The 23,655-nt window shown below is 44.4% G+C and overlaps 1 protein-coding gene across 2 annotated transcripts in view; it reads left to right on the top strand.

The window, feature by feature from the left end:
* The window catches only part of AUH (AU RNA binding methylglutaconyl-CoA hydratase), a 379,877-nt gene that overhangs the window by 181,922 nt on the left and 174,300 nt on the right, over nt 1–23,655 (top strand). Inside the window, exons 5-6 of one of the 2 annotated variants that reach the window (XM_073575339.1) lie at nt 6,388–6,480; nt 21,619–21,675. In XM_073575339.1, the coding sequence (XP_073431440.1) occupies nt 6,388–6,480; nt 21,619–21,675 (150 nt within the window). The remainder of the gene's footprint in view (nt 1–6,387; nt 6,481–21,618; nt 21,676–23,655) is intronic. The other variant, XM_073575340.1, reaches the window with a different exon arrangement.

The following is a 23,655-nucleotide window of genomic DNA, read 5'->3' as shown; positions in this document are numbered from 1 at the left end:
AGCTGAGTCCATCACAAGTGGTATGTAAAGGTATGGGCGCCCCTGGTCAAAATTACTGTTATTGTGAATAGTTAAGCAAGTTGAAGATTAAATGATCTCTAAAATGTGCAAATGGAACAGACAACAAGTAGAAATGATTAGCATTCAAGACAATCCCTGTAAAGAAGTGATTCTGCAGGGGTTGACCACAGACCATTTCTCTCTTCTCATCCTTTTGGTCACTTTTGCATTTTGTCATTGCTCTCCCCTATAGAGATAAGATAAGATAATCCTTTAATCGTCCCACCATGGGGAAAATCAGAAGAGGTGAAATAGAGGTGCTGAACAGTAGCATGAGGTGGTGGCTACAACCCAGAGAAGTTGATCAGGTAGTGCAACTCATCCAAGATGGCACATCAATGCGATCTGTAGTAAGAAGGGTAGCTTTGGCAGTCAGCACAGGGTCCAGAGCATGGAGCAGATAGCAGGAGACAGGCCAGTACACCAGGAGATGTGGAGGGGACCACAGGAGGGCAACAACGCAGCAGAAGGACCTCTGCCTCCTGCCAGAGCCCTGCAAAATGAACTCCAACTTTTATATGCCACTGAATGTGTCATTTCAAACACCTCTTGCAGCTTTATTTTCACTGCAGTCAGTTTGGGGAGAAGGGGAGTAAAGCAGACAGTGCCCTGAGCTGAAAGCTACAAGATGTGTTTGTAGTGACACGCAGCCCTGCTCTGCACTTCTCTACTCTACACAGTAGATGCAGAGATCACAGAGGAGAGCAGGGCTGTGTGTCATTACCTGTTTCACAGGTGAAAGCTTGCTCTAAGCTCCTTCTAGGGACATGTTCTTTTTTTCACCTGCATGACACCTTCTGTTCATGATTGGGAAAAAGTACACACTCTGTGATGAATCTTTACTAACACCCCATCAGTTGAAGGGAAAATTAGAATCTAAACTTTACAAGCAAATATCTCCACAACATAGATGAGAAATAAAAAAAACCCCCTGTGTTTTGTGTTTTCAGTTCTACAACCACTATTTCATTTGACCTGACCAGTCAACAATCGCCGATACACATTAAAACGGCGATTGTTAAGGGGCCTTATTCCCTCATTGCCAAAGCGTTTCATTTGATTTAAATGTTGACAGATAATTTGCGCCAACAGTTATGCACCCTGAGCCTGTAGAACAGCTTGAATTTCTTTGGAACTTGAGAGGGTTCTACGCCTGCATATCCATCATCTGAACTATCCTGCGTTTCAACCTTTCATTATTTTTTCTCTGCCGCCCACATCCAGGGAGATTGGCTATACTGTTATGGGTTGTAATCTTCATTATGTTGCACACCATGGACAAAGAAACATCAAGATCTTTGGAGTTGGACTTGCAACCTTGAGATTGTTGATATTGTTCAACAATTTTGGTTTTGAAGTCCTCAGACATTTTTATTCTGCTCTTTCTGTTCTCCATGCTTCATGTGCTCCATGTTCAACACACAATGCAAAGATTGAATCAACTTCTCCCCTTATCTGGTTTCAGGTGCGATTTTCATATTGCCCACACCTGTTGCTTGCTACAGGTTAGTTTGAACCAGCATCACATGCTTGAAACTAAGTTGTTTACTCACAATCTTGGAAATGTACAGACAATTTTGTCATGCCGATTTCTGGGGTTTTGTGTGAAATGGTACCAAATTTGCCTTTTTTTCCTCAGTTTTTTTGTGGTGTTTGAATACACACAAAGGAAATAATCATGCGTATAACAAAACCTTTGTAATTGCAGAATTTTCTGGGAGAAATACTAAATTTTCTGTAACAATTTCAAGTTTGCCAAGACTTTCGGCCATAACTGTAATGATAGAGTTGAGCAAAATTATTTACTCTGCTCTAGTCTGATATTCAGTCTTGTCTTCCTTGGTAAACAAACCAGGCAAGTCTTCACTTCTGTCCCCGGTATTCCAAAGATCATGCTGCTTTGGTCACTATTCCAAAAAGCCAGTCCATGATGCCCTCTCCCCATGACTGACAGGTGTCTTCCCTACATATTTGTGTATAGGGAGAGACCTGTCCCTGAAGGGATATGAGGCAGGGAGAAGCCACCTGGGATCATGCTCTTTGACTAGTCATTGAACTAGTATGGTTCTCAGCCAGCTTTCAATGCTGCTTAATTTTTAGAGTAAAACATACCTGGCTGAAATGCCAGAGCCAGTCTCTAATATTTCTACTAGGAGATCAGGCAACACGAATCTGTTGTCAAGTTTCCTTTAAATGTCTGATCATCCTTGAATAATAAAGTAATACTAAAGACGTGCAGCTTAGTAATAATTTGTTGGACATTTTCTGAAAAGTGAAGTGCATGCGTAGCAGCTGATGATTAATGTACGAATAGGAGTGGTGGGCGACATAGGCCAGTGGACCATGTATCCCTTGTGAGTCATGATGGTTGTAAATACCCTTGCCGGGAAATTACACTACAAGACATAATAACTAAAGAGTGATTAACTCAGAGGTTCAGCACGTTAAGCCTGTACATCTTTATTTCAGGTAGTCCTTGGAATCTCTTGGGTTATAGGCAAGATTGTAAACACAGTTTCCTCCATCACTGTTTTGTATAATTTAGGTTTTGTGTGTTTGTTAGGAATAAGTGCAATCATTTTAACATGTCAGAAAATTCTACTTTAAAGGGGTGTTTCCATAAACAAAATTCATTTTAATCATTACAGCTTGGAATACAAATTTCTACAATTGGATGTAAAAAATAAAATGTTCCTGTGCTGAGATAATCTTATAAATCTGTCCCTGTTGTGTACTGTGTAATGGCTGTCTGACCGTACAGGAACATGGTCTGATCATACCACAGCCCCTGGGCAGGGGAGGAAGGAAAAGAGTATACAGACATTGCAGCACGGGATCATTGCAGTTTTTGGTCACACCACTTTCCAAGAATGCAATAAAAAGTAATCCAAGCACTATATGTACCCCAAAATTGTATCAATAAAACAGTTCGCTCGCCACTCAAAAAAAAAAAAAGCCCTCACACAGCTCAAAGGAAAATTAAAAAATATGAGTCTCAGAAACTTGCAACACAGTCCAATTTGTATTCTTACAAATTTTAAAATCCTCCAAAAAATGAAGCAGAATTGTGGGATTGTTTTCTTCTCTGCATTTGGGCATTTTCTCCAGTTCTCCAGTACATTGTATAGTAATATGGTGTCATTTAAAACTACAACTAGCCCTGAAAAAAAAACAAGGTATTTTATGAATATGTCAACAGAAATGTAAAAAAGTTAGGATTCTTCAAGATGTGGAAGAAAAAATAAAAGCATAAAAAAAATTACTTTTCACCACAGCGAGGTTGAATGGCTTTTGTGAATAGTTTGCTTTGGTGTTACTATGGTCTCATTAGTCTATTGGGAAACTATTGAGGATGATGGCGATAAAGGACAAGTCTTATTGTTTGAACTTGAACCTCCTCCCCATGCTTTTTACTATAAATTCAGAGTTTTCATATGCATTTGACTTCTTACAGGATGACTTTGTGAACTCTTGGTTAATACTGATCATTTCTACCTCAATTTCTAGTAGGTGTAGTTAGGAGAATGTGTTGGACTGTCTGGAAACTATAGACAGTCATTTAGTGATGTTTCGCTACTTATGTGCTACTTTGTGGTCTGTCACGTCCATCCAGTCACTTGTCACTTCACACTAAGGGTCTAGTTTTTTTATACAGCTGATTAAAACTAGTTGTACTGCAAGAACTGGTGGAGATCATTGCTAAGACTGTTATCAACATCTTTCCCTCAGGTTCATCTGCTTGGTGGGGGTGGATGTTGACAAAGGATGGAATACAATCTGTCTGTATGATGGACATACACTGGCAGATGGGCTGTTTTATTTTAGCTCCATAACAATGATTTTTAAGTTGAAAAAAAATGCACTGTATACTGTTTATCAGGAGCCTAAAACTAGAGCATCTTTAATTAAAAAATTAAGTTAACTTTCGCACTGATAGAGTATTCGTTTTATAGAACTTTTCTCTTCGCTATAACAATTTGGTAGGGTCTGTTTGAAAATAATCTGCACAATTGTTTATCTCAATATGTCTTTTTCGATGTATCCCATCCATGTATTTATTGTAGTATTCACGAAAGTAAGGAAACTGAAGGAGTACAGTGTATTGCTCCCATTAGCTGTCATGGTTTATTGAGGTTTCAGGGTTGGGTGTTTAAGGGTTAACTTGGAAAGCCTCTCTGTGGATCCAGGGAGGGTTTTTATGGCCTCATGGTAGAGCCCTCCCCTGTCATTTATACTCCTAGCTGAGTGTGCCTGACCCTGTTCTGTCTGTGCTTCGTGCCAATCGTTGTTTGTTTGCCTGGTGTTTGTTATTCGGTCCTGTCACAGTTAACGTCTCTTGTCTGCTGATTTGGTACCCCGCTGCCCGTCCTGTGTATGACCCTTCGCTACGCTATTTGACCTCTCTTAGAATACCCCTCCTGTACCTCGCTGCCCGTTCTGTGTATGACCCTTGGCTACGCTATTGACCTCCCTCTGTACATCCCTCCTGTACCTCGCCGCCCACCCCGTGTATGACCTGATAGCTTGTTTGACCACGGTAATTCTCTGAGCCACATTAGTTCCAGCACAGCTTCTAGCGTTACTAGAGCTCGTCGGTGGCCCCGCCCACCTTCTCTGATGCTCGGTCACGTGACCGCAGGTCCTGCGGATCTCGGGCTTCTCACCAACACTCCGCCTTCACCGCAGGTCCTGCAGCTGGTCTGTCGTGGCCAGCGCTGCGCTCCTGGCTCCCACCGCAGTGAGTAGACTTTCCCCCTCGCTGGTACCTTGCCCCTTTCACCTCTAGTGGCAGCGCTATCAAGCTGCTACTTGACATTAGCTCCATGAAACGTTCCTAGCTACCTATGCTGAGACTTAAACCATTAAAGTTTGTAAATACAGAACTCAACTTTATTCCATTTACTTATTTCTCCTTGCTTATTTAGTGCCAACATATGCCAAGGGGTCTAAAGAGAGATTTTCATCATGTACATCAATGTTTGACCCCAGTGGGATAGGCTATCTTATACTCTCGCAAATCACTTTTGGTCAAGCTAATGTCAGTCTCTTGCTGGCAGCTTCATTTAGGCAGGTCAGGTGATGTTGGTTGGTAACCACGCGCACCTCCCTTTAAATAGTCACATGACCCATCAGCTAATCGTCTTTTACAGAGTTTACTTTTATGTAGACCAGCTAGGTGTGGAGCTTTCCTGTGACTGTGGTATTGTCCTGTTTACCTGAGATGAGTTGTGGCCTTGCTGTCAGTTCCTTGTTTGTCTCTTTTTTCCTGTGTTATACCTGCTATCGCAAGGCTAGCATCCTTGCCGGCAAGTGCACTAGCCAGGGACTAAGCACGTGATCGCAGCAGGGGAGGGGAGTTCCAGCATATTTATCATCCTGTTGTGCCATCCACCTGACATACTAGTGTTCGGACGTGTCACAAGCACAGTACCAATCCACAAACTCCATGCAGATGTTGCTTTTAGTCAGATTTTGACCCGGGAACCCAGTGCGGAGTCACTTCGTGGCCCTTTCACTTTTAGAATAGAAGGTCACTACTAGTTGATAATCACCACAGATATGATAGCCGAAAAATAAGCTAAAGGCCACAATATACATTAGTTCAAAGTTGGCTAAACTTGCCAGTTTCAGCAGGACTTGAGGACCAGCTAATGTGTATGGGGGACATTCTGTTCTCTCCACCAGAAGTGTTCTTGTGTATGGAAGAGTCCTGAGGGATAGCCGACAGCCAAATGAGACCTGCATGGAGCTGTAATGCGGCCATGTGTATGAGGCCTTCAGAAAGTAAATAGCCTGCTAAACGACACCAATTTTTTTATGCACCACAACAAGAGATCCAGTTTAAAATAATCAACTGTGTAGGAATTCATGCTCTAAAGTAGGCACTAGAGTTCACACAGGCATCGGATTCTTGTGTCAATCCAGAGTGAGGTTTATTGAACTCCATACTTGAAGTTTTTTAAATTAAAAAAGTCTTTTTCAGGCACAAACGAAAAATCTGTTTTTTTTTTTCAATGAACACAAAGCAATTCAGGTCCTGTTTTAGGCTTAGGCTTCACTGGTTATTCACCAGCTCCTCACACGTCTCTGCTCCTCTAGCTGACCAACAGTAATATTAACACATGGCCTGGTTCTAGTCAAGTCCTAGCTAGCCATGTGCATCTAATCTGGACCTTTAGTATTAGTGTTTAACCCTGTCCTATCTGGCTTTCCTACAACTGCTTCATTTGTATTGAGTAGATTGCTAGGAGATCAAAGAGTGTTATGAATTATAAGTTAGAAATTGTTTTTGTACATTTATAATCCTATTTTCTTTTATCTCTTCAGCTAATTTACCAATGCCAACCATTGCAGCCTTGGATGGAGCAGCCTTAGGAGGAGGCCTAGAGATGGCATTAGCTAGTGACATCATCGTGGCAGGTAAGGTTTCATGTATAGACTCTTCCAGACATACAACGGACTCATTCCTCCTTCTGTTTCTGAAATGTGCTGTTATTTGGAGCAAAACTAAAGGACGCATAATAAGTTCACCAGTTAAATGTCATCTTTGTGCCACGACACAGCTGTCAAGCACATGGAAGATTTAGTAGTGCTCCACAATAGCGTGCATTGATAGGGAATGATTACTTAATAGTACTAGTCTAGACTAGAACAAGAATACATTCTAACTGCCCGAATGCGAGAGAGAACCCTTTTCTCTGATTTGGCTTCAGATTTTATTTGCACAGGGAGCATAATACATTTAAATAATAATAAGCTAATACAAAAGTTATTATGCAGAAATGAATTTGATATAACTAAGAAGGTAATGCTTAACTTATAACATTGTCAAGCTTCATAGAAGGTTTGCAAACCTTACCTTGGAGGACCGAAGATTATGTAATAAAACTTAAGGCACTAACTTGTCAGACAGGACAGCACCCTGTCCTTTCCTTTTTCACAGCCAGGCACTGTTTAGGCATAAAGCATCACTGATAAGCTGCCTCCACTTGTTTGTCTTCCTACAATAGTATTTCAGGATTGTTTTTTAGGGCAGCCTTCTCACAGATGAGGGCTACTGTTTGTCCTGTCTGCATGTAGTCCAACCTAAGTTTCTGCCTCTGCTCGGCACTCAGATCTAGTGCTTTTACTGGATGAATGGATAAAGCTTATTGTTGTAACTGAATTATATGTAATGAGTCTTCACCAACCTTGTATCCTTTCACCTATGTAACAAATTTCGACAATGCTAGTCACTACTCGTACCTGGTACTGATACTGGCAGTACAAGCATTTTACTGTTGTTCTGATAAGTGCTGATTATCCTTGACATATTTGTGAACCTAAATAAAGTTACGATAATTGTAAAACTATTTGACAGAGATGCAATTATCATAATTTGCGCTTATTAGACGGGTTGTTAGCATTATTGGGCAAGAGCTACAGTGGGTACGGAAAGTATTCAGACCCCTTTAAATTTTTCTCTTTGTTTCATTGCAGCCATTTGGTAAACTAAAAAAAAAATATTTTTTTTCTCATTAATGTACACTTTGCACCCCTGAAAAATAAAACCCAAAATGTAGAAATGTTTGCAAATTTATTAAAAAATAAAAACTGAAATATCACATGGTCTTAAATATTCTGTCTAGAGATGAACGAGTATACTCTTTGCTCGGGTGTCCTCCGAGTATTTTGGCATGCTCGGAGATTGTTTTCGTCGCCTCAGCTGCATGATTTGCGGCTGCTGGCCAACCTGAATCCATGGAGATTCCCTAACAAACAGGCAATCCCCACATGTATTGAGGCTGTCCAGCAGCCGCAAATCATGCAGCTGCGTCGATCCAAAATTAAATCTCCGAGCACGCCAAAATACTCGGAGGTCACCCGAGCATGCTCGGAAAAACCCGAGCAATGAGTATACTCGCTCATCACTAATTCTGATCCTTTGCTCAGTATTAGTAGAAGCACCCTTTTGAGCTAGTGCAGCCATGAGTCTTCTTGGGAATAATGCAACAGGTTTTTCACACCTGGATTTGGGGGTCCTCTGCCATTCTTCCTTGCAGATCCTCTCAAGTTCCGTCAGGCTGGATGGTGAACGTTGGTGAACAGCCACTTCAGGTCTCTCCAGAGATGCTCAATTGGGTTTAAGACAGAGCTCTAGCTGGTCCAGTCAAGTACGGTCACAGAGTTGTTCTGAAAAGCTACTCCTTCTTTGTTATTTTTGCTGTGTGCTTAGGGCCATTGTCTTGTTGGTAGGTGAACCTTCGGCTAAGTCTGAGGTCCAGAGCACTCTGGAAGAGGTTTTCATCCAGGATATCTCTGTACTTGGCCGCATTCATGTTTCCTTTAACTGCATCCAGTCGTCCCGTCCTTGCAGCTGAAAAACACCCCCATAGCATGATGCTGCCAACACCATGTCTCACTGTTGGGACTTTATTGGGCAGGTGATGAGCAGTGCCTGGTTTTCTTCACACATACCGCTTAGAATTAGCACCAAAAAGTTCTATCTTTGCTCATCAGACCAGAGAATCTTATTTCTCATAGTCTGGGAGTCCTTCATGTGTTTTTTAGGAAACTCTGTGTGGGCTTTCATTTGTCTTGTACTGAGGAGAGGCTTCCGTTGGGCTTCTCTGCCATAAAGGACCGACTGTTGGAGGGCTGCAGTGATAGTTGACTTTGTGGAACTTTCTCCCATGCATCTGTGGAGCTCAGCCACAGTGATCTTGGGGTTCTTTTTTTACCTCTCTCACCAAGGCTCTTATTATGGAGGCCAATGTACTCTTAGGAATCTGGAGTACTGCAAAAATTGTTTTGTAACCTTGGCCAGATGTGTACCTTGCCACAATTCTGTCTCTGAGCTCCCTGGCCAGTTCCTTTGACCTCATGATTCTCATATCAAGGAGGATCACAAGGAAATGGACAACATGTGACTTAACTATGAGTGTCTGACCAAAGGGTCTGAATTCTTATGACCATGTGATATTTCAGTTTTTAATTTTTAATAAGTTTGCAAAAATTTCTACATTTGTTTTTTTTCAGTCAAGATGGGGTGCAGAGTGTACATTAATGAGAAAAAATGAACTTTTTTGAATTTACCAAATGGCTGCAATGAAACAAAGAATGAAAAATTTAAAGGAGTCTGAATACTTTCCATACCCACTGTATATTCACATGTACTGAAGAACAGGATGGCTCGTTTAGGCTAGTGAAAATGATCATGAGAGATAACCATCCTTGCCGTGCAGGCACATTACCATGTGTAAGCTTTTGCTAGAGTGTCAGATGCGACCAATTTTTATCAAGCTTTCTCATTACCAGCTGCACACATATTATACTTAAATATAGATTGTGACTATTTGGCCGGGGTCACACTAAGCGACGCTAAATACGGTCTGTTTCTCTAGTCACCTTCCACGACAGCCACCTTGGAGGTTGTCTCCCCGCCCTAATTGGGGACAGGAACACAAAGAGGTTAAATAACCCTCCCCTTCCTGCTACCTCAGTGTTTTTCCTGTCCCCTATCGGGGCATGAAGAGGTCACAAGGGGCTGCCGTGGCCAGCGAGCGGAGCCCTAGATACTAACCGAAGCTGGGCAGCCGAGGTCGGGGGGTTCGCCTCTCCTCCTCCACATGCTGCTCCCGTCTCCACCGCGGTGTGACTCGGGACTTTGCCGCCCCTCCTGCGCCCTCCGGGGTAAAGCGGGGCGGTATGGTGCCTGCGGGGTCCTGCACAGCTCCCCGGCGTCCTCCCTCCTTCCAGCACTGCAGGTGGAAGCCGGCGCGCGCGCCAGAGGGGGCGGGCAGTAAACCGGAAGTTGCAGTGACGCGCACTTCCGGTTTGCGGCCTCCGGCGTCCTGCAAGGGGGAAACGCGCGCCGGCACCCGGGGGACCCGGGAAATGCTTCCAATGGTGGCGGGGGTCGACCAGGTCCTCCCCAGGGACAAAGGAGGAGGGAGGAGCACCACAGAATGAACGCCAGCAACACCCTCAAAAGGGTGCAGCAGCTCCAGGTAAGCGCAGCGTGTCTGTGGTGTGTACAGCATGGATGGTGACAAACCCTCAACTGCAGCATCTGCGGAGCCCAGCGTTCCCCCTCCTACAGTGAGTAGCAGGGCCGGTCCCCTTTTTTCTGTCAAACTACGGTGGCACAAATCTGAGCGAGCCTCTCTTCTTCTTGCAGAAAGACAAGGCCTCAGTCCCCAAAAATCCTCGCAAGTGTGGTATTTGTGGTGCCAGGTTTCCTTCTGACTACAGGAAGAAGTTATGCCAACCCTGTACGCAAAATATCCTGCGTACCGAGCAACCCTCCCTGTTTGACAGCATAAAAACTCTCATCAGACAGGAGGTGCAGTCCTCCATAGCCGCCCAGACCCCCACGGCCCAGGGCCCTGCCCCAAAAAAGAGGAAAAGAGCACCTGTGGAAGCTGACTCGGACTCAGGAGAGGTCCGTTCCTCCGGATCGGAGGATATCTGGGAAAATGAGGGCTCCACGTCCACATCCAGTCATGATGCGAAAAAATATTATTTCTCCTCAGAGGATATGGAGGAGTTAGTATCCATGGTGAGAAACACCATGGGATTAGAGGAGGAAGAGGTTAAACTCTCAGTCCAGGATGAGATGTTTGGAAGGTTGAAACCCAAAGGAAGGAAAGGGTTCCCGGTTCATGAGGTCATACAGGATTTAATAGCTCAGGAGTGGTCCTCCTCCGAGAAGGCGCTCACTGTGCCCTCTGAGCTTAAAAATCGGTTCCCCCTAGAGGGTGATAGTTCTATATGGGAGATCCCTAAAATAGACGTCCAGGTGTCTAAGGTCACTAAAAAAACGTCCTTACCCTTTGAGGATGCTTCCCAATTAAAGGATCCAATGGATCGGAAAATAGAGAGCCATCTTAAAAAGTCCTGGGAGGCCTCCACGAACCTGCTCAAGGCGAATATTGCATCCACCTGTGTAGCCAGATCTTTGTTTTTCTGGCTACGCACGTTGGAAGACCACCTATCGGGGGGTACTCCAAGAGAGGAAATCCTAGACTACCTATCAATTCTCCAGAAGGCAACGGGATATTTAGAGGATGCCTCAGGAGAGACTGTACGGGTGGCAGCAAGGTCCCTTGTCCTTTCATATTCGGCCAGGAGAGCCTTGTGGCTAAAATCATGGGGGGGTGATATCACCTCCAAGACGAAGCTGTGTGCTATCCCCTTCCAGGGACACCATGTGTTTGGTCCGGTCCTAGAGGACATCCTAGAGAAAGCCTCAGACAAGAATAAGTCGCTGCCAGAACAGAAATCCACCAAAAGGCGTTTTTTCGTCCCTCAAGAGAGCAGACCTCCCAGAGAGCATTCAGAGGAAAGGGCAAGACGGGTCGATGGAGCTACCCGAAAGGGGGGAAAGGGAGAAACATCCTTGTGCCCCAACTGCAGCAGCCCCCGAGAAACAGTGACTACCGGGTCGGGGGTCGACTCACACAGTTTCTCGCCCAATGGCAGGCCACGACTTCAAACTAGTGGGTCCTGCACACTGTACAATTTGGGCTGAAGCTGGAGTTCGAGCACCCTCCCCCACATGCCCTAAGAATTACTCCAACACAGTCCCCAGGTCTACAGAGAATATTGTGGCGTCAGATAGAAGAACTCCTACGAGAAGAAGTGGTCTCATATGTGCCTCCGCAAGAGGAGGGCAGGGGGCATTATTCTCGCCTGTTCCTGATTAAAAAAACCTTCAGGAAAACACAGGCTCATAATAAATCTGAAGCCCCTGAACCACTTCATCAAGTACCGAAGGTTCAAAATGGAATCAGTGAAGTCGGCGATTCCACTGATTGGGCAAAACTGGCAAATGGCCACGATAGATCTGAGGGATGCGTATTACCACGTCCCCATTCATCCAGACCACCAAAAGTTCCTGAGGTTCGCGATCTTCCACGGCCAAGAAATCCGCCACCTCCAGTTCAACGCCCTGCCGTTTGGGGTATCCCCAGCACCAGCACCAAGGGTATTCACGAAGATAATGAGGGAAGCAGTCATCCCTATCTGGCTTCAAGGAATATGTATTGTGCCATATCTAGACGATCTGCTGATCATCGCACCATCGGTAGTCCGGCTGAACCAAGACGTATCAAGGACCCTACAGATACTCGAGGGCTTGAGGTGGATACCGAATCTCCAGAAGTCGGCCCTCTATCCTTCTCCAAGGAGAAAATTCCTGGGAATCTTCTTGGATTCAGAAGAAAGAACCTCCTTTCTCCCCGAAGATTGGCAAAGAGACCTTCGGCAGAAAGTAATCCGGTTCAGAAACCAGAAGGCGCCAACACTAAGGGACGCCATGTTCATCCTGGGTTCTCTGACGGCGTGCATTCAGGCGGTATCTTGGGCACAAGCTCATACGCGAGTCCTCCAATCATATGTCCTGATGAACGCAAAGAGGTATTCAAACAACCTATCAAAAAGAATCCCGCTTCCAGGACATGTGAAAACAAGCCTTTGGTGGTGGCTGAATTACCGGAACCTGAGGCGAGGAATAAGTTGGGATCAGCTTCCTCTAAAGGTACTATGTACCGATGCCAGCCTGAGAGGCTGGGGGGCGGTGATCGAAGACTCATACTTTCAGGGGCAATGGCCCCAGAACATAAGATCTGGATTGTCAAACCTAAGAGAATTGACAGCAGTAGAAGAGTCGCTGAAAGCCGCATCAGCCCTAGTCAAAAACCATCATGTTCGGATATACTCCGACAACGTGACCACAGTAGCGTATCTCAGGCACCTGGGGGGCACAAGGTACGCCAGTCTAAAGAATGTAGCAGCAAGGATCTTCCTCTGGGAGGAGAAGAACCTATTATCCGTTTCCGCAGTACATCTGAAGGGGTCGGAAAACATCCAGGCAGACTTCCTGAGCAGGAAAGACGTCCATCCAGGGGAATGGTGTCTGAACCAAGAGGTCTTCCAGAACCTAGTCTCAAGATGGGGAAACCCAGAAGTCGACCTGTTCGCGAATGCGCAGAATGCAAAGGTGGCGACCTTTTTTTCCCTCAGTCCCACGTATGGAGCCCGGGGGACAGATGCGTTTGCCCATCCATGGATCTTCAGACTGGCCTACGCCTTTCCCCCAATCCCGATGCTGGCAAGAACATTACAGAAGATCAGAGGAGACGGAGTCACAACGTTCCTGGTGGCTCCCATGTGGCCAGAACGAAGCTGGTACAGCGCTCTGCTGGACATGGCCCAAGAGGGTCCCTTGCTCCTACCCCAAAACACCGACCTTCTGTTTTAGGGTCCCTTGCTTCACCCGAACCCGACCAGGCTGCGTCTAGCAGCTTGGTTATTGAAGCCAATATTCTAAAGGCTAAAGGGTTGTCGGACAAGGTGATTCGGACCCTTCAAAAAAGCAGAAAGCCGGTGACGAACGCACTTTACGGCAAGATATGGAAGAGGTTTTGCTCCTGGTGCCTCCCGGGGGCCCTTGACCCCCTTCATCCAAATATTGCCCAAATACTGGATTTCCTGCAGAAGGGCTTAGAATTAGGGCTTACTCCAAGTACGTTAAAAGTACAGGTATCTGCCCTTAGCTCTTTCTTTGACCCAGACCTAGCTAGACACCACTGGATCAAGCGGTTCATGGTAGCGGCAGGCAGGATTCGCCCTTCAGTCCCTGATCGGGTTCCCCCCTGGGATCTTAATTTAGTACTCAATAGCCTAACACAGGCCCCGTTTGAGCCCCTGTCAGAAATCTCATTGAAGGTTCTTACACTCAAAACGGTATTTCTGGTAGCAATCACATCAGCTAGACGGGTGGGGGAGTTACAGGCCCTATCCGTACAGGAACCTTACCTCCTACTCAATTCTGACAGTATAGTACTGCTTCTAGACCCCTCCTTTTTGCCCAAGGTGGTGTCAGATTTTCATAGAAGCAAGGATATCGTGTTGCCCTCATTTTGCCCAAATCCTTCTAATCCGAAAGAGGGAAGGTTTCATACCCTGGACGTTTGCAGGGTGGTTCTCCGCTACCTCGAAGCAACCAAGGATTGGAGAATTGATCAGAACCTGTTCCTTCAGTATTCGGGAAGAAACAAAGGGAAGAAGGCAGCAAAGAGCACAATAGCGGGTTGGATCAAGCAGTCCATCTCCCTGGCATACTCTTCAAGACATCTATCTCCGCCGGAGTCGTTAAAAGCCCACTCCACTCGATCAGTCGCTACGTCCTGGGCAGCAAGAGGAAATACGTCTTCAGAGCAGATATGCAGAGCTGCCACCTGGTCCTCTGTGCACACCTTTACCAGACATTATAGACTGGACTTCAATAGGGATCTGACGTTCTGCAGACGCGTCTTGCAAGCCGTAGTCCCTCCCTAAAAAAATTAACGTTGGCATGACTCCAAGGTGGCTGTCGTGGAAGGTGACTAGAGAAAATAGAATTAGACTTACCGGTAATTCGGTTTCTAGGAACCTTCTACGACAGCACTAATTTCCCTCCCTATATGATGTATTTACCTGATGATTCCTGCTCTACTGGCGGTAACTATTCATGCTAGTATGTCAGAAAAAACACTGAGGTAGCAGGAAGGGGAGGGTTATTTAACCTCTTTGTGTTCCTGTCCCCCATTAGGGCGGGGAGACAACCTCCAAGGTGGCTGTCGTGGAAGGTTCCTAGAAACCGAATTACCGGTAAGTCTAATTCTATTATTTTACATGCGTAATTCGGAGAAATGTCCCCTAAATACTGCTCCGTATGTCATCCGTAATCAAGGTGTGGTCGCATATTTTGCGCATGTAAGCATCCGTATGTAATCCGTATGCATCCGTGTGCCGAGATTTTCTCGCAGGCTTGCAAAATGGACATTTAACGGTTTTGAGGCATGCTAGCTATTTAAATCATCAGCCTGCACCCTATTTATTGGCTCTGGAATAGGTGGCTGCCTCCATTCTGTCCATTTGTGACCTTGCCTTGAGTGGGTGTGTTGTATGTGCAACATGGCAGACAGTCTGAGTTTCAACACAACTCAGCAGGTTCTCTTCAACTGGCTTTTGTCAAGCCGCTTTGGTCACCCATACCCAGTGATAGTGGATCCGCGGAGGAGGCGACGCATGTGGGTCCATCCACTTTTGAGGCAGCGACTCACGAGGTCATTTTCACCGCCTCTATTCTTCTCTGTGGGATCATCCGGAAAAATATTACCAATACTGTCGCTTGAGCCTTGCAACATTTGATCTACTCTTGGAGACACTGCGCCCTGGGATCACCTTTCAGGACACAAGGATGCGCAAAGCTATATCTGCAGAGGAGCGACTTCTCACATTACGGTATGTACTACGCAACCACATTCTCTATGTTCATGATGTGTTGCCCAATGTATGTTTTGTTTTGGTTTAGAGAATAATTTTGCTGCCCTCATCTTAGTCCACATATAGTTAAACTTACATACCAGAATGTTATGTGTAAGGCCTGTTTCACACATCTGTTTGTGTCCATCAGTCAAAATCCGCCGTTTTGCAAAAAAAACGGATCCGCCATTTTTCTTGGCGGATCCGTTTTTTTCCCCATTGAGTTGCATTCCCGGCGGATCTTGATGGATGGCCTTCTGTTTTTTTGCGGATCCGCCAAAATTTTGACGTCCGCCGACATGCCCGAACGGAGAATGCAACGTTTTTTCGGGCGGCCGGATCCGCATTTCTCACTGCGCATGCCCGAAAGACTTCACTTGGCCGCAAATTTAACCCTAAACGCTATTCTGGAGGCTGAAAAATTATCTCTCTCTTCCCCTTCCCCTGGCAGCAGTTCCTTTAAAATTCTTCCTTTGACGGATCCGTTAAAATAACAGTCCGGTGCCAAACGTTGTGGTCAGTACAGGAACGGATCCGTTATCCGCCATTTTAGCGGATTTTGACTGACCAAAAAAACTGATGTGTGAAACAGGCCTAATATGTACTGAATATCACGTAGTCATTATGCTAGAAAATATATGTGTGTTAGTAGATATGAAACAAACAAAAGTTTGTTATGTATGTAGCTGGTATTCTTATCATTTTCCCTTGTAAAATGTTCCATTTCTGTTTTTCAGCTTCCTGTCCACTGGCCTGTCTTATGCCACCCTCCACCATGAGTTTCTCATTGGAAGATCTACCATTTCTGGCATAGTCAGGTCGACATGTAACCAAATATGGTCAAGACTCCATCAACTCGTCATGCCCGAGCCCAGGATGGAAGACTGGTTGAGGATATCAAAGGATTTTGAGGAGGAATGCCAGTTTCCTAATTGTATTGGGGCCCTTGATGGCAAACATATCCGGGTGCGTAAGCCGCCAAACTCTGGCTCCCAATTCTTCAATTATAAACAATACTTTTCTGTTGTATTGTTGGCTCTTGCCTACCCTCAATACAAGTTTTTTACATTGGGGCCTATGGAAGGACGGGAGACTCTTGAGTCTTCAATACTTCCATTATGGGTCTGCGGCTACACACCAACCAGTTGGATCTACCCCCACCACGCCAGCTACCAGGCTCCACTCAAGAATCAGTCCCTTATGTCCTTGTGGCAGATGAGGCGTTTCAGTTAACACGCAATGTCATGAGGCCATATCCCCGGCGCAACCTGGACCACCGGCGCAGAATTTTTAACTTGCGCCGATCACGTGCTCGGCGACTGGTGGAGTGTTCCTTTGGCATTCTTTGTGCCAAATGGCGGATCCTACAGACTGCCATTCAGCTGAGTGAACAAAATGTGAATGAAGTTATCAAAGCATGTGTCGTTCTTCATAACTTCACCAGGATAAATGATTGTTCCTCCTCTGCTGGTGTTGTGCGTGGGTCGGACAATGTGAGTAGGGCGAGAACACCTATCAACCCTCAACGTAGACCGCTCTCTGGGCTCAAAGTGCGTGATATTTTCACAAATTATTTTATGTCACCTGAGGGGGTAACTTCTTGGCAAGAGCATTCTGTGTCTGTGTTATAATTTTTTTTGTATGTCTGTCTAAATATATATATCTTTAAACCCCTTATGATTCTCTGACTGTTTGATTGCCTTGGTAAGCGTATGTTAGTATGCTGACACCTTTTTTTTATAATTGAGACAGAGACGTAAAATGTAGTAGACAAATGTTTACTTTTGCCTTTTTTTTTTTTTTTTTTTTGTTTTGAAAAACATATTATTGCCATATGATAAATGTGGCAATGGCCCAAAGTGGCCTTTTTGCAGATGTGAAAATTTAGAAACAAAACATTTTCAGAAAAACAAAAATACAACAAAACCATTATGCAAGACCAAAATGGCTACATTACAAATTTTGGTAGGTCGGGGGAGGAGAAGGCGGAAGACCAGCCTCTATGTTTGCTGTTGGCTACTTTGGCCAACTTGGCAATCGTCCTGTGTGGGGGCATACTGTTGCCCATGATGTGGGTAGTGTACTGCCTCCTGGGATTGTGGTGGGTACTGGGCTGACTGAAATTGTAAAGGGGCCTCATGTTGAGGCTGGTAGGCCCTTGGCTCATACCCACCAAAATAGCCATGTCGTCCCCAACCAGGTTGGGACCAGCCTCCAACACTGGGTGGGAACAAGTGGCCATATTGGTGAGGTTGGCTAGAGGCAGACATATGTGGCTGCTGTGGGAAAGGTTTGGTAGGGGGAGGAAGGGGGTGAGGTGTAGGCCCACGTATTTGAGGATCCTCAGAGCCTGCTTGAGTAAGCATGTGTGTGAGGTGTCTAAGGCGCATCAGATTCCTTGGGGAAAGCTGCCACCTCTCCAGATATTCAAATAACTCATATGGGGTATTGGGGTGTGTGCTTGCATCAAGCAAGATCTGAAAACATCCTCGAATGCGTAGCCTCACCTCACGGGAAAGGGTCCGAAGATAACGGGCCAGGCTGCATGAGTACGCCTCCTCGCCATCATTGACTTTAGCCAGATAGTTCAGTACCCCTGTGTCAACATTGGTACGGGTATCTTGGGCAGGCATCTGGCGCCGCCTTCCTCGCCGTGATGGTCCAGCAGGCTGTGGGGAGCCCTGGATCTGGGCAGTTGGGCTGGTGCTGATGTTGCCCTACTCCTCCTGTATGGTGGATGGTGCTGCAGCAGACTGTCCTGCTTGTGGATGTAGTCCTGGTGGTGGGGTTTGTGGTGCAGGCACTGGGTTTTCCAGATAGGAATCTTCACCCATGCTTCTTGGAGGGGGAGAAGATGGGCCAGCCACCTCTTCTCCTCCAGCCACAGGATCATTTATGGCCTCTGTATCTGAGCCAGTTTCTCTCTCCGTAAGGTTGGACTGAGTACTGTTATGAAATCGAACAGAGCCAAAACTCTAAACATTAGTTTTGTCCCTGTAAAGTATCTGTGTAATGTGGTGTGAGGTATCTACTTACGGTCTCAGATCCAGAATTGGAGCGAGGAAGGAGAGGCGATCATAATAAATATATTTTCGCTTTGTGTGGCCCGCATCACCACTCCTGGCCCGCTGCTGACGTTTCCGCCTGTATTGGTCGCGGATGCTGCGCCAGCGTCTCATCACATCTTCCACTGCAATGTAACAGGAAATATTCTCAATTGCACATATTTGCTTGCTAAAATTTGCTACAAGTAGCCTAGGCATGTGACCTTCTAGGGTGTGCTTTCTTCCCAGGGTGGCATGTATAATTGGGGCATCCAGGCCAGATACACAGGGTCACAATAGTTCAGGGGTCAAGTAACTACACTTAATAACTTGGTTGGCTAGGAGGATGAGGAGCTTGTTGCCTGGGCCAAATTATGTCAGTGTAAAACAATGGATCACATAAAAATCTACACGCCTCATGAGGCAAAAAGGGCAAGCACAGGAAGGGGGGGGGCCTTGATTCTAAATGCCTTTTTTGATGTGAGGTAATTTTAAACACTTTTTGGGTTGTACTTACTCAGTTGCTGCTGCTCCTCACGTGGCCAATCACCAAAATCCTGGAACATCTGGCGACATATGCGCCTCCATGACTCCATTTCTTGCCCGGTTGGCATAATGGGCATCACGTTGGTCCCAGATTTCCAGGCGCTCCTGCACTATTATAATCAGCATCTCTACATTGAGGAAATATGGCGCCATGACGCTGCAGGACTCCGTGGAGGTGTACTTCCTGGATGCTTGGAGCGCTTTTTGAGCTAATTAGCATTGTCTAAGCTTCCTGATGATGGATTGGCCCATTTCCTGTCATCTGCCAAAAGACCAGCGTATTTCTCGCAAGTTACATGTGTAGTCCGTGTGTAATGCCTATTTTTTGCGCACCCATAGACTTGCATTGGCGTACTACGGGCGTAGTACGCTGACAATCGCAGCATTCTGTGATTGGCATGGATCGTAGAATACGGACGAAAAATATACGGCTGATGGGAGCTGCCCCATAGAGAATCATTTGTCTGTGTGTAATGCGTGCTTTTAATGCCTCTCACTCGTCCGTATTCCTCTCTAGTGTGACCCCGGCCTTTCAGTGTGCCCAGAACATGAGGGAAATGGTCCATACATATATCACTTATAGGGTTGGCCCCTTTTAAAAAAATTACAGTCCCAAGTTGCTGTTTGTTGCAAAAAACACACCGTGATTCACCCAAAATATGAGGAAAATTTTTCATCAATATATCACTTAGGGGATTGGCCCCTTTGATAAAAAAAAATGCGGTTCTGGGTTGCTGTTTGTTTAAAAAAAAAAAAAAAAAAAACCTTTGTTTACTCGTCCTCCCCCCAGGTCTGCAGTTATACCCGGTGTCTGTTATTAGCTGCAACTCTGGCATCACAGTTTTAAAACCATTATTAGGGTAAATTCACACAGGACTTTTTTGCTGCTTTTTTTTCTGCAGCAAAACCTAATCTTCTTGGCAGGAAAGAAGCTGCGGCAAAAACGCAGGTTTAGGTGTGTTTTTTGATGCGTTTTTGGTGCGTTTTTTGTGTCTCTTTGTCTTTGCTAATTTTTCTGCGGCAAAAATGCTGCAAATAATAACACCTGCATTTTTGCAGCGTTTTTTCAACACCCATTCAAGTCAATGGGTGACAAACGCTGAAAAAACGCTGAAAGAAGTGACATGCTCTAGGTCCAAAAAACGCAGCAAAGCACAAAATACTGATGACACAAAAAACAATTGTGTGTGAGATTTCTGACATTTCATAGGCTTTGTTGGTAATGGAAAAAGCAGCTGAAAATTAGGAGAAAAAAGCAGCAAAAACGTCCTGTGTGAACATACCTTTACTCTTCAACCATTATAAATGCACCATTACTACTAACCCTTCACTGATGTAATGTGCAAACCTTATGAAGTCTGTAAAACTTTTCTGAGAAGTATTGCCATGCTGATTCTTTCCTTCCATCAACAAACTGAAGGAGAAAAGTAGCCCAAGACACAAATAACTAAGCCTATCGAAATAAAATCCATACACTATTACTGTGCTTAAGGATTCATAACTGGCTTAGTGATCGGACCCAAAGAGTGGTCGTAAATGGCTGCACATCCAGTTGGAAGAATGTCTCAAGTGGGGTACCACAGGGCTCTGTCCTGGGCCCTGTATTGTTCAACATCTTTATCAACGATTTAGATGAAGGAATTGAGGGTAAATTGATTAAATTTGCTGATGACACAAAGCTAGGAGGGATAGCTAATACTAGAGAAGAGAGAGAGTATTCAAAAAGATATAAATAAACTGGAGAAGTGGGCAGCAACTAACAGAATGGTTTTTAATAGGGAAAAATGCAAAGTACTACATCTGGGCAATAAAAATGAAAAAAGCATATACAGAATGGGAGGAATAGGGCTAAGAAACAGCACATGTGAAAAAGACTTGGGTATACTAATAGATCACAGACTGAATATGAGTCAACAGTGTGATGCAGCAGCAAAAAAAGCAAATGCAATTCTAGGATGTATTAACAGAAGCATACAGTCTAGATCACGTGAAGTCACGATTTCCCTCTACTCCTCTTTGGTCAGACCTCATCTGGAATATTGTGTCCAGTTTTGGGCACCACATTTTAAAAAAGACATCAACAAACTGGAGCAAGTTCAGAAAAGAGCGACCAGAATGGTGACCAGTCTGCAAACCCTGTCTTATGAGGAAAGGTTGCAGGATTTGGGAATGTTTAGTTTGCAAAAGAGAAGACTGAGAGGAGACTTAATAGCTGTCTACAAATATCTAAAGGGCTGTCACATTGTAGAAGGATCAACTTTATTCTCATTTGCACAAGGAAAGACTAGAAGCAATGGGATGAAACTGAATGGGAGGAGACACAGATTAGATATTAGAAAAAACTTTTTGACAGAGTGATCAATGAGTGGAACAAGCTGCCACGAGAAGTGGTGAGTTCTCCTTCAATGGAAGTCTTCAAACAGAGGCTGGACAGACATCTGACTGGGATGATTTAGCGAATCCTGCTTTGAGCAGGGGGTTGGACCAGATGGCCCAGGAGGTCCCTTCCAACGCTACGATTCTATGATTCCGGAGTGCCACCAAGTTTTCCTTCTTGTTACTAAACGAACCTTGCTTGGTAATGTTTTATAGAAACGCTTCCACATATTATGAGTATGTTTGATTCATCCAAATACAATAATAGGTTTTATGTTTTGGTTATATTTGTCTTTTTTAGCTTCTTCAGCGAAAATGGGTCTAGTTGAAACCAAGCTGGCCATAATTCCTGGAGCAGGTAAGGTTTATTTGTATGTGAAAATACTTCCATTTAGCCATATATTAACTGCATACCATGCCTTCAGCTGCTTGAAGTAATATATAAATGGCCTTCCTGCTGTCCATATAATGCCCAGACAAGTCGGGTCCCTCAGATTTCTCTCATCTCCGACTCATAGAATATAGTTCTGATTTACAGACCTAATTAAAATGGACGTTGTTAAAATCCGGCATATCAAGTCTACACCAGTCCTGTGTTCTCCTATCTCTGTGATGCAGTGGAGAAACCCCTTCACCCCCCCCCCCCCCCCAAAAAAAAAGTTTTAATCAGCCCCTATGAGCCTTTTTATTGATATACAGTTGAATTTAAAAATATTGTGAGGTCCTCCTTAAGTTTACATTGAATTTTGTGTTTTTGCTTTTGTTATTTGTTTGTAAATATTTTAAATAACGAGGGGACGAAAGGGAAATTTTTGAACAGTTCGAAGTAAATATGAAGTTTTTGGAAGTATGTTAAAAACATAAATGTGTAATAAAACGAATGCTTGTTTAATTTTTGTAGTCTAAAAAATTTGGATAATCTTTAGTATCTAATCTTTCCACGGTTTATTTAAGATGAAGTCTCTTAAGTGTTGCATTGTCCATGGTTATAAATAATAGACCAATAAATTTGATATCAATATCAGATCATAAATGTTAGGAGCTCGCAGTCCTTTTCCATCTCTTGGTACCTCCTGAAATATGAAAACATTAGTACATGGGTAAAAATTCAGTATCTGCTAATCATAACTGCTTCAAGAGGTATTGTAAACTGTCTCTCTACATGTCTAGAGATGAAGGATAAGTGTTCATCTATCAAGGTGTCCAGAAGCATTAAGCAGCAGCCTTTATAGGAGTAGTCTGCAAGCTGTGGCTGTCCAGTTATCTTTTGGCACTCAGGACTAGAGATGGGCGAACCTGAACAGGTAAAGTTTCCGTGTTACTGTTCGGGTTCGGCCCTCCGAACGCCGGGTGTTTGTCGCGCAGTCATGTGTGGCAAACACTGCTTCTGGTAAGATGTGACAGCGTGAGCCAGCAGCTGCGATCGGAGATGATAAGTTTACCTCCGGTCACTGGCGTTAGCTGATGGGACTACTGCTCCCATCAGCCTACGCCTGCTGCTAATAATAACAGTGAGAGCAGGCTGTGCTCTAAGTAATAAAATTAAAAAAAAAAAAACAGCGTGTGTTCCCCTGTATTTTTGATAACCAGTCAGACAAACCTGACAGCAGAAGAACATTCCATGAAAATCTGTATTCTAAAACGTCACTCCATCTTTTCTGAGCCATGATGTGCATCCAAACAGTAGTTTTCCCCCACTTAAGGGGTATCTGCATACTCAGGAGAAATTGCACATACATTTTAGGGTCCATTTTCTCCTTTTACTCTTGAGAAAATAAAAAAAAAAAATGTTGCTAAAAACTTTTTGTGGGGAAAAAATTAGATTTTTTTTTTTATTTTCATGGCTCAACGTTATAAACTTCTATGAAGCTCCTGGGGGTTCAAGGTGTTTTCCACACATCTAGATAAATTCCTTGAGGGGTTCAGTTTCTAAAATGGGGTCCGCTAATGATTCCAGCAAATTTTGCATTCAAAAAGTCAAATGACTCTCCTTCCCTTCTGAGCTTTGCCACGCGCCCAAACAGTAGTTTTCCCCCAAATATGGGGTATTGGCGAGCTCAGGAAAAGTTGCACAACAATTTTGAAGTCCATTTTCTGCTGTTACTTGTGTTTATTTTTTCCCTCCACATTGCTTCAGTTCCTGTGAAGCACCTGAAGGGTTAATAAACTACTTTGAGCACCTTGAGCGGTGCAGTTTTTAGAATAGTGTCACTTTTGAGTATTTGCCCCATGTAGACCCCTCAAAATTACTTCAAATGTAATGTGGTCTCCAAACAGAATAAAATAGGTTTTTTAAATTTTGTTGGAAAAATGAGAAATCACGGGTCAACTTTTTAAC

This window comes from Dendrobates tinctorius, unplaced genomic scaffold (genome assembly GCF_039654945.1).
Source record: "Dendrobates tinctorius isolate UK_male_01 unplaced genomic scaffold, ASM3965494v1 ptg000044l, whole genome shotgun sequence".
Classification (NCBI taxonomy): Eukaryota; Metazoa; Chordata; class Amphibia; order Anura; family Dendrobatidae; genus Dendrobates; species Dendrobates tinctorius.
This window is presented reverse-complemented; position numbering and strand designations above follow the sequence as displayed.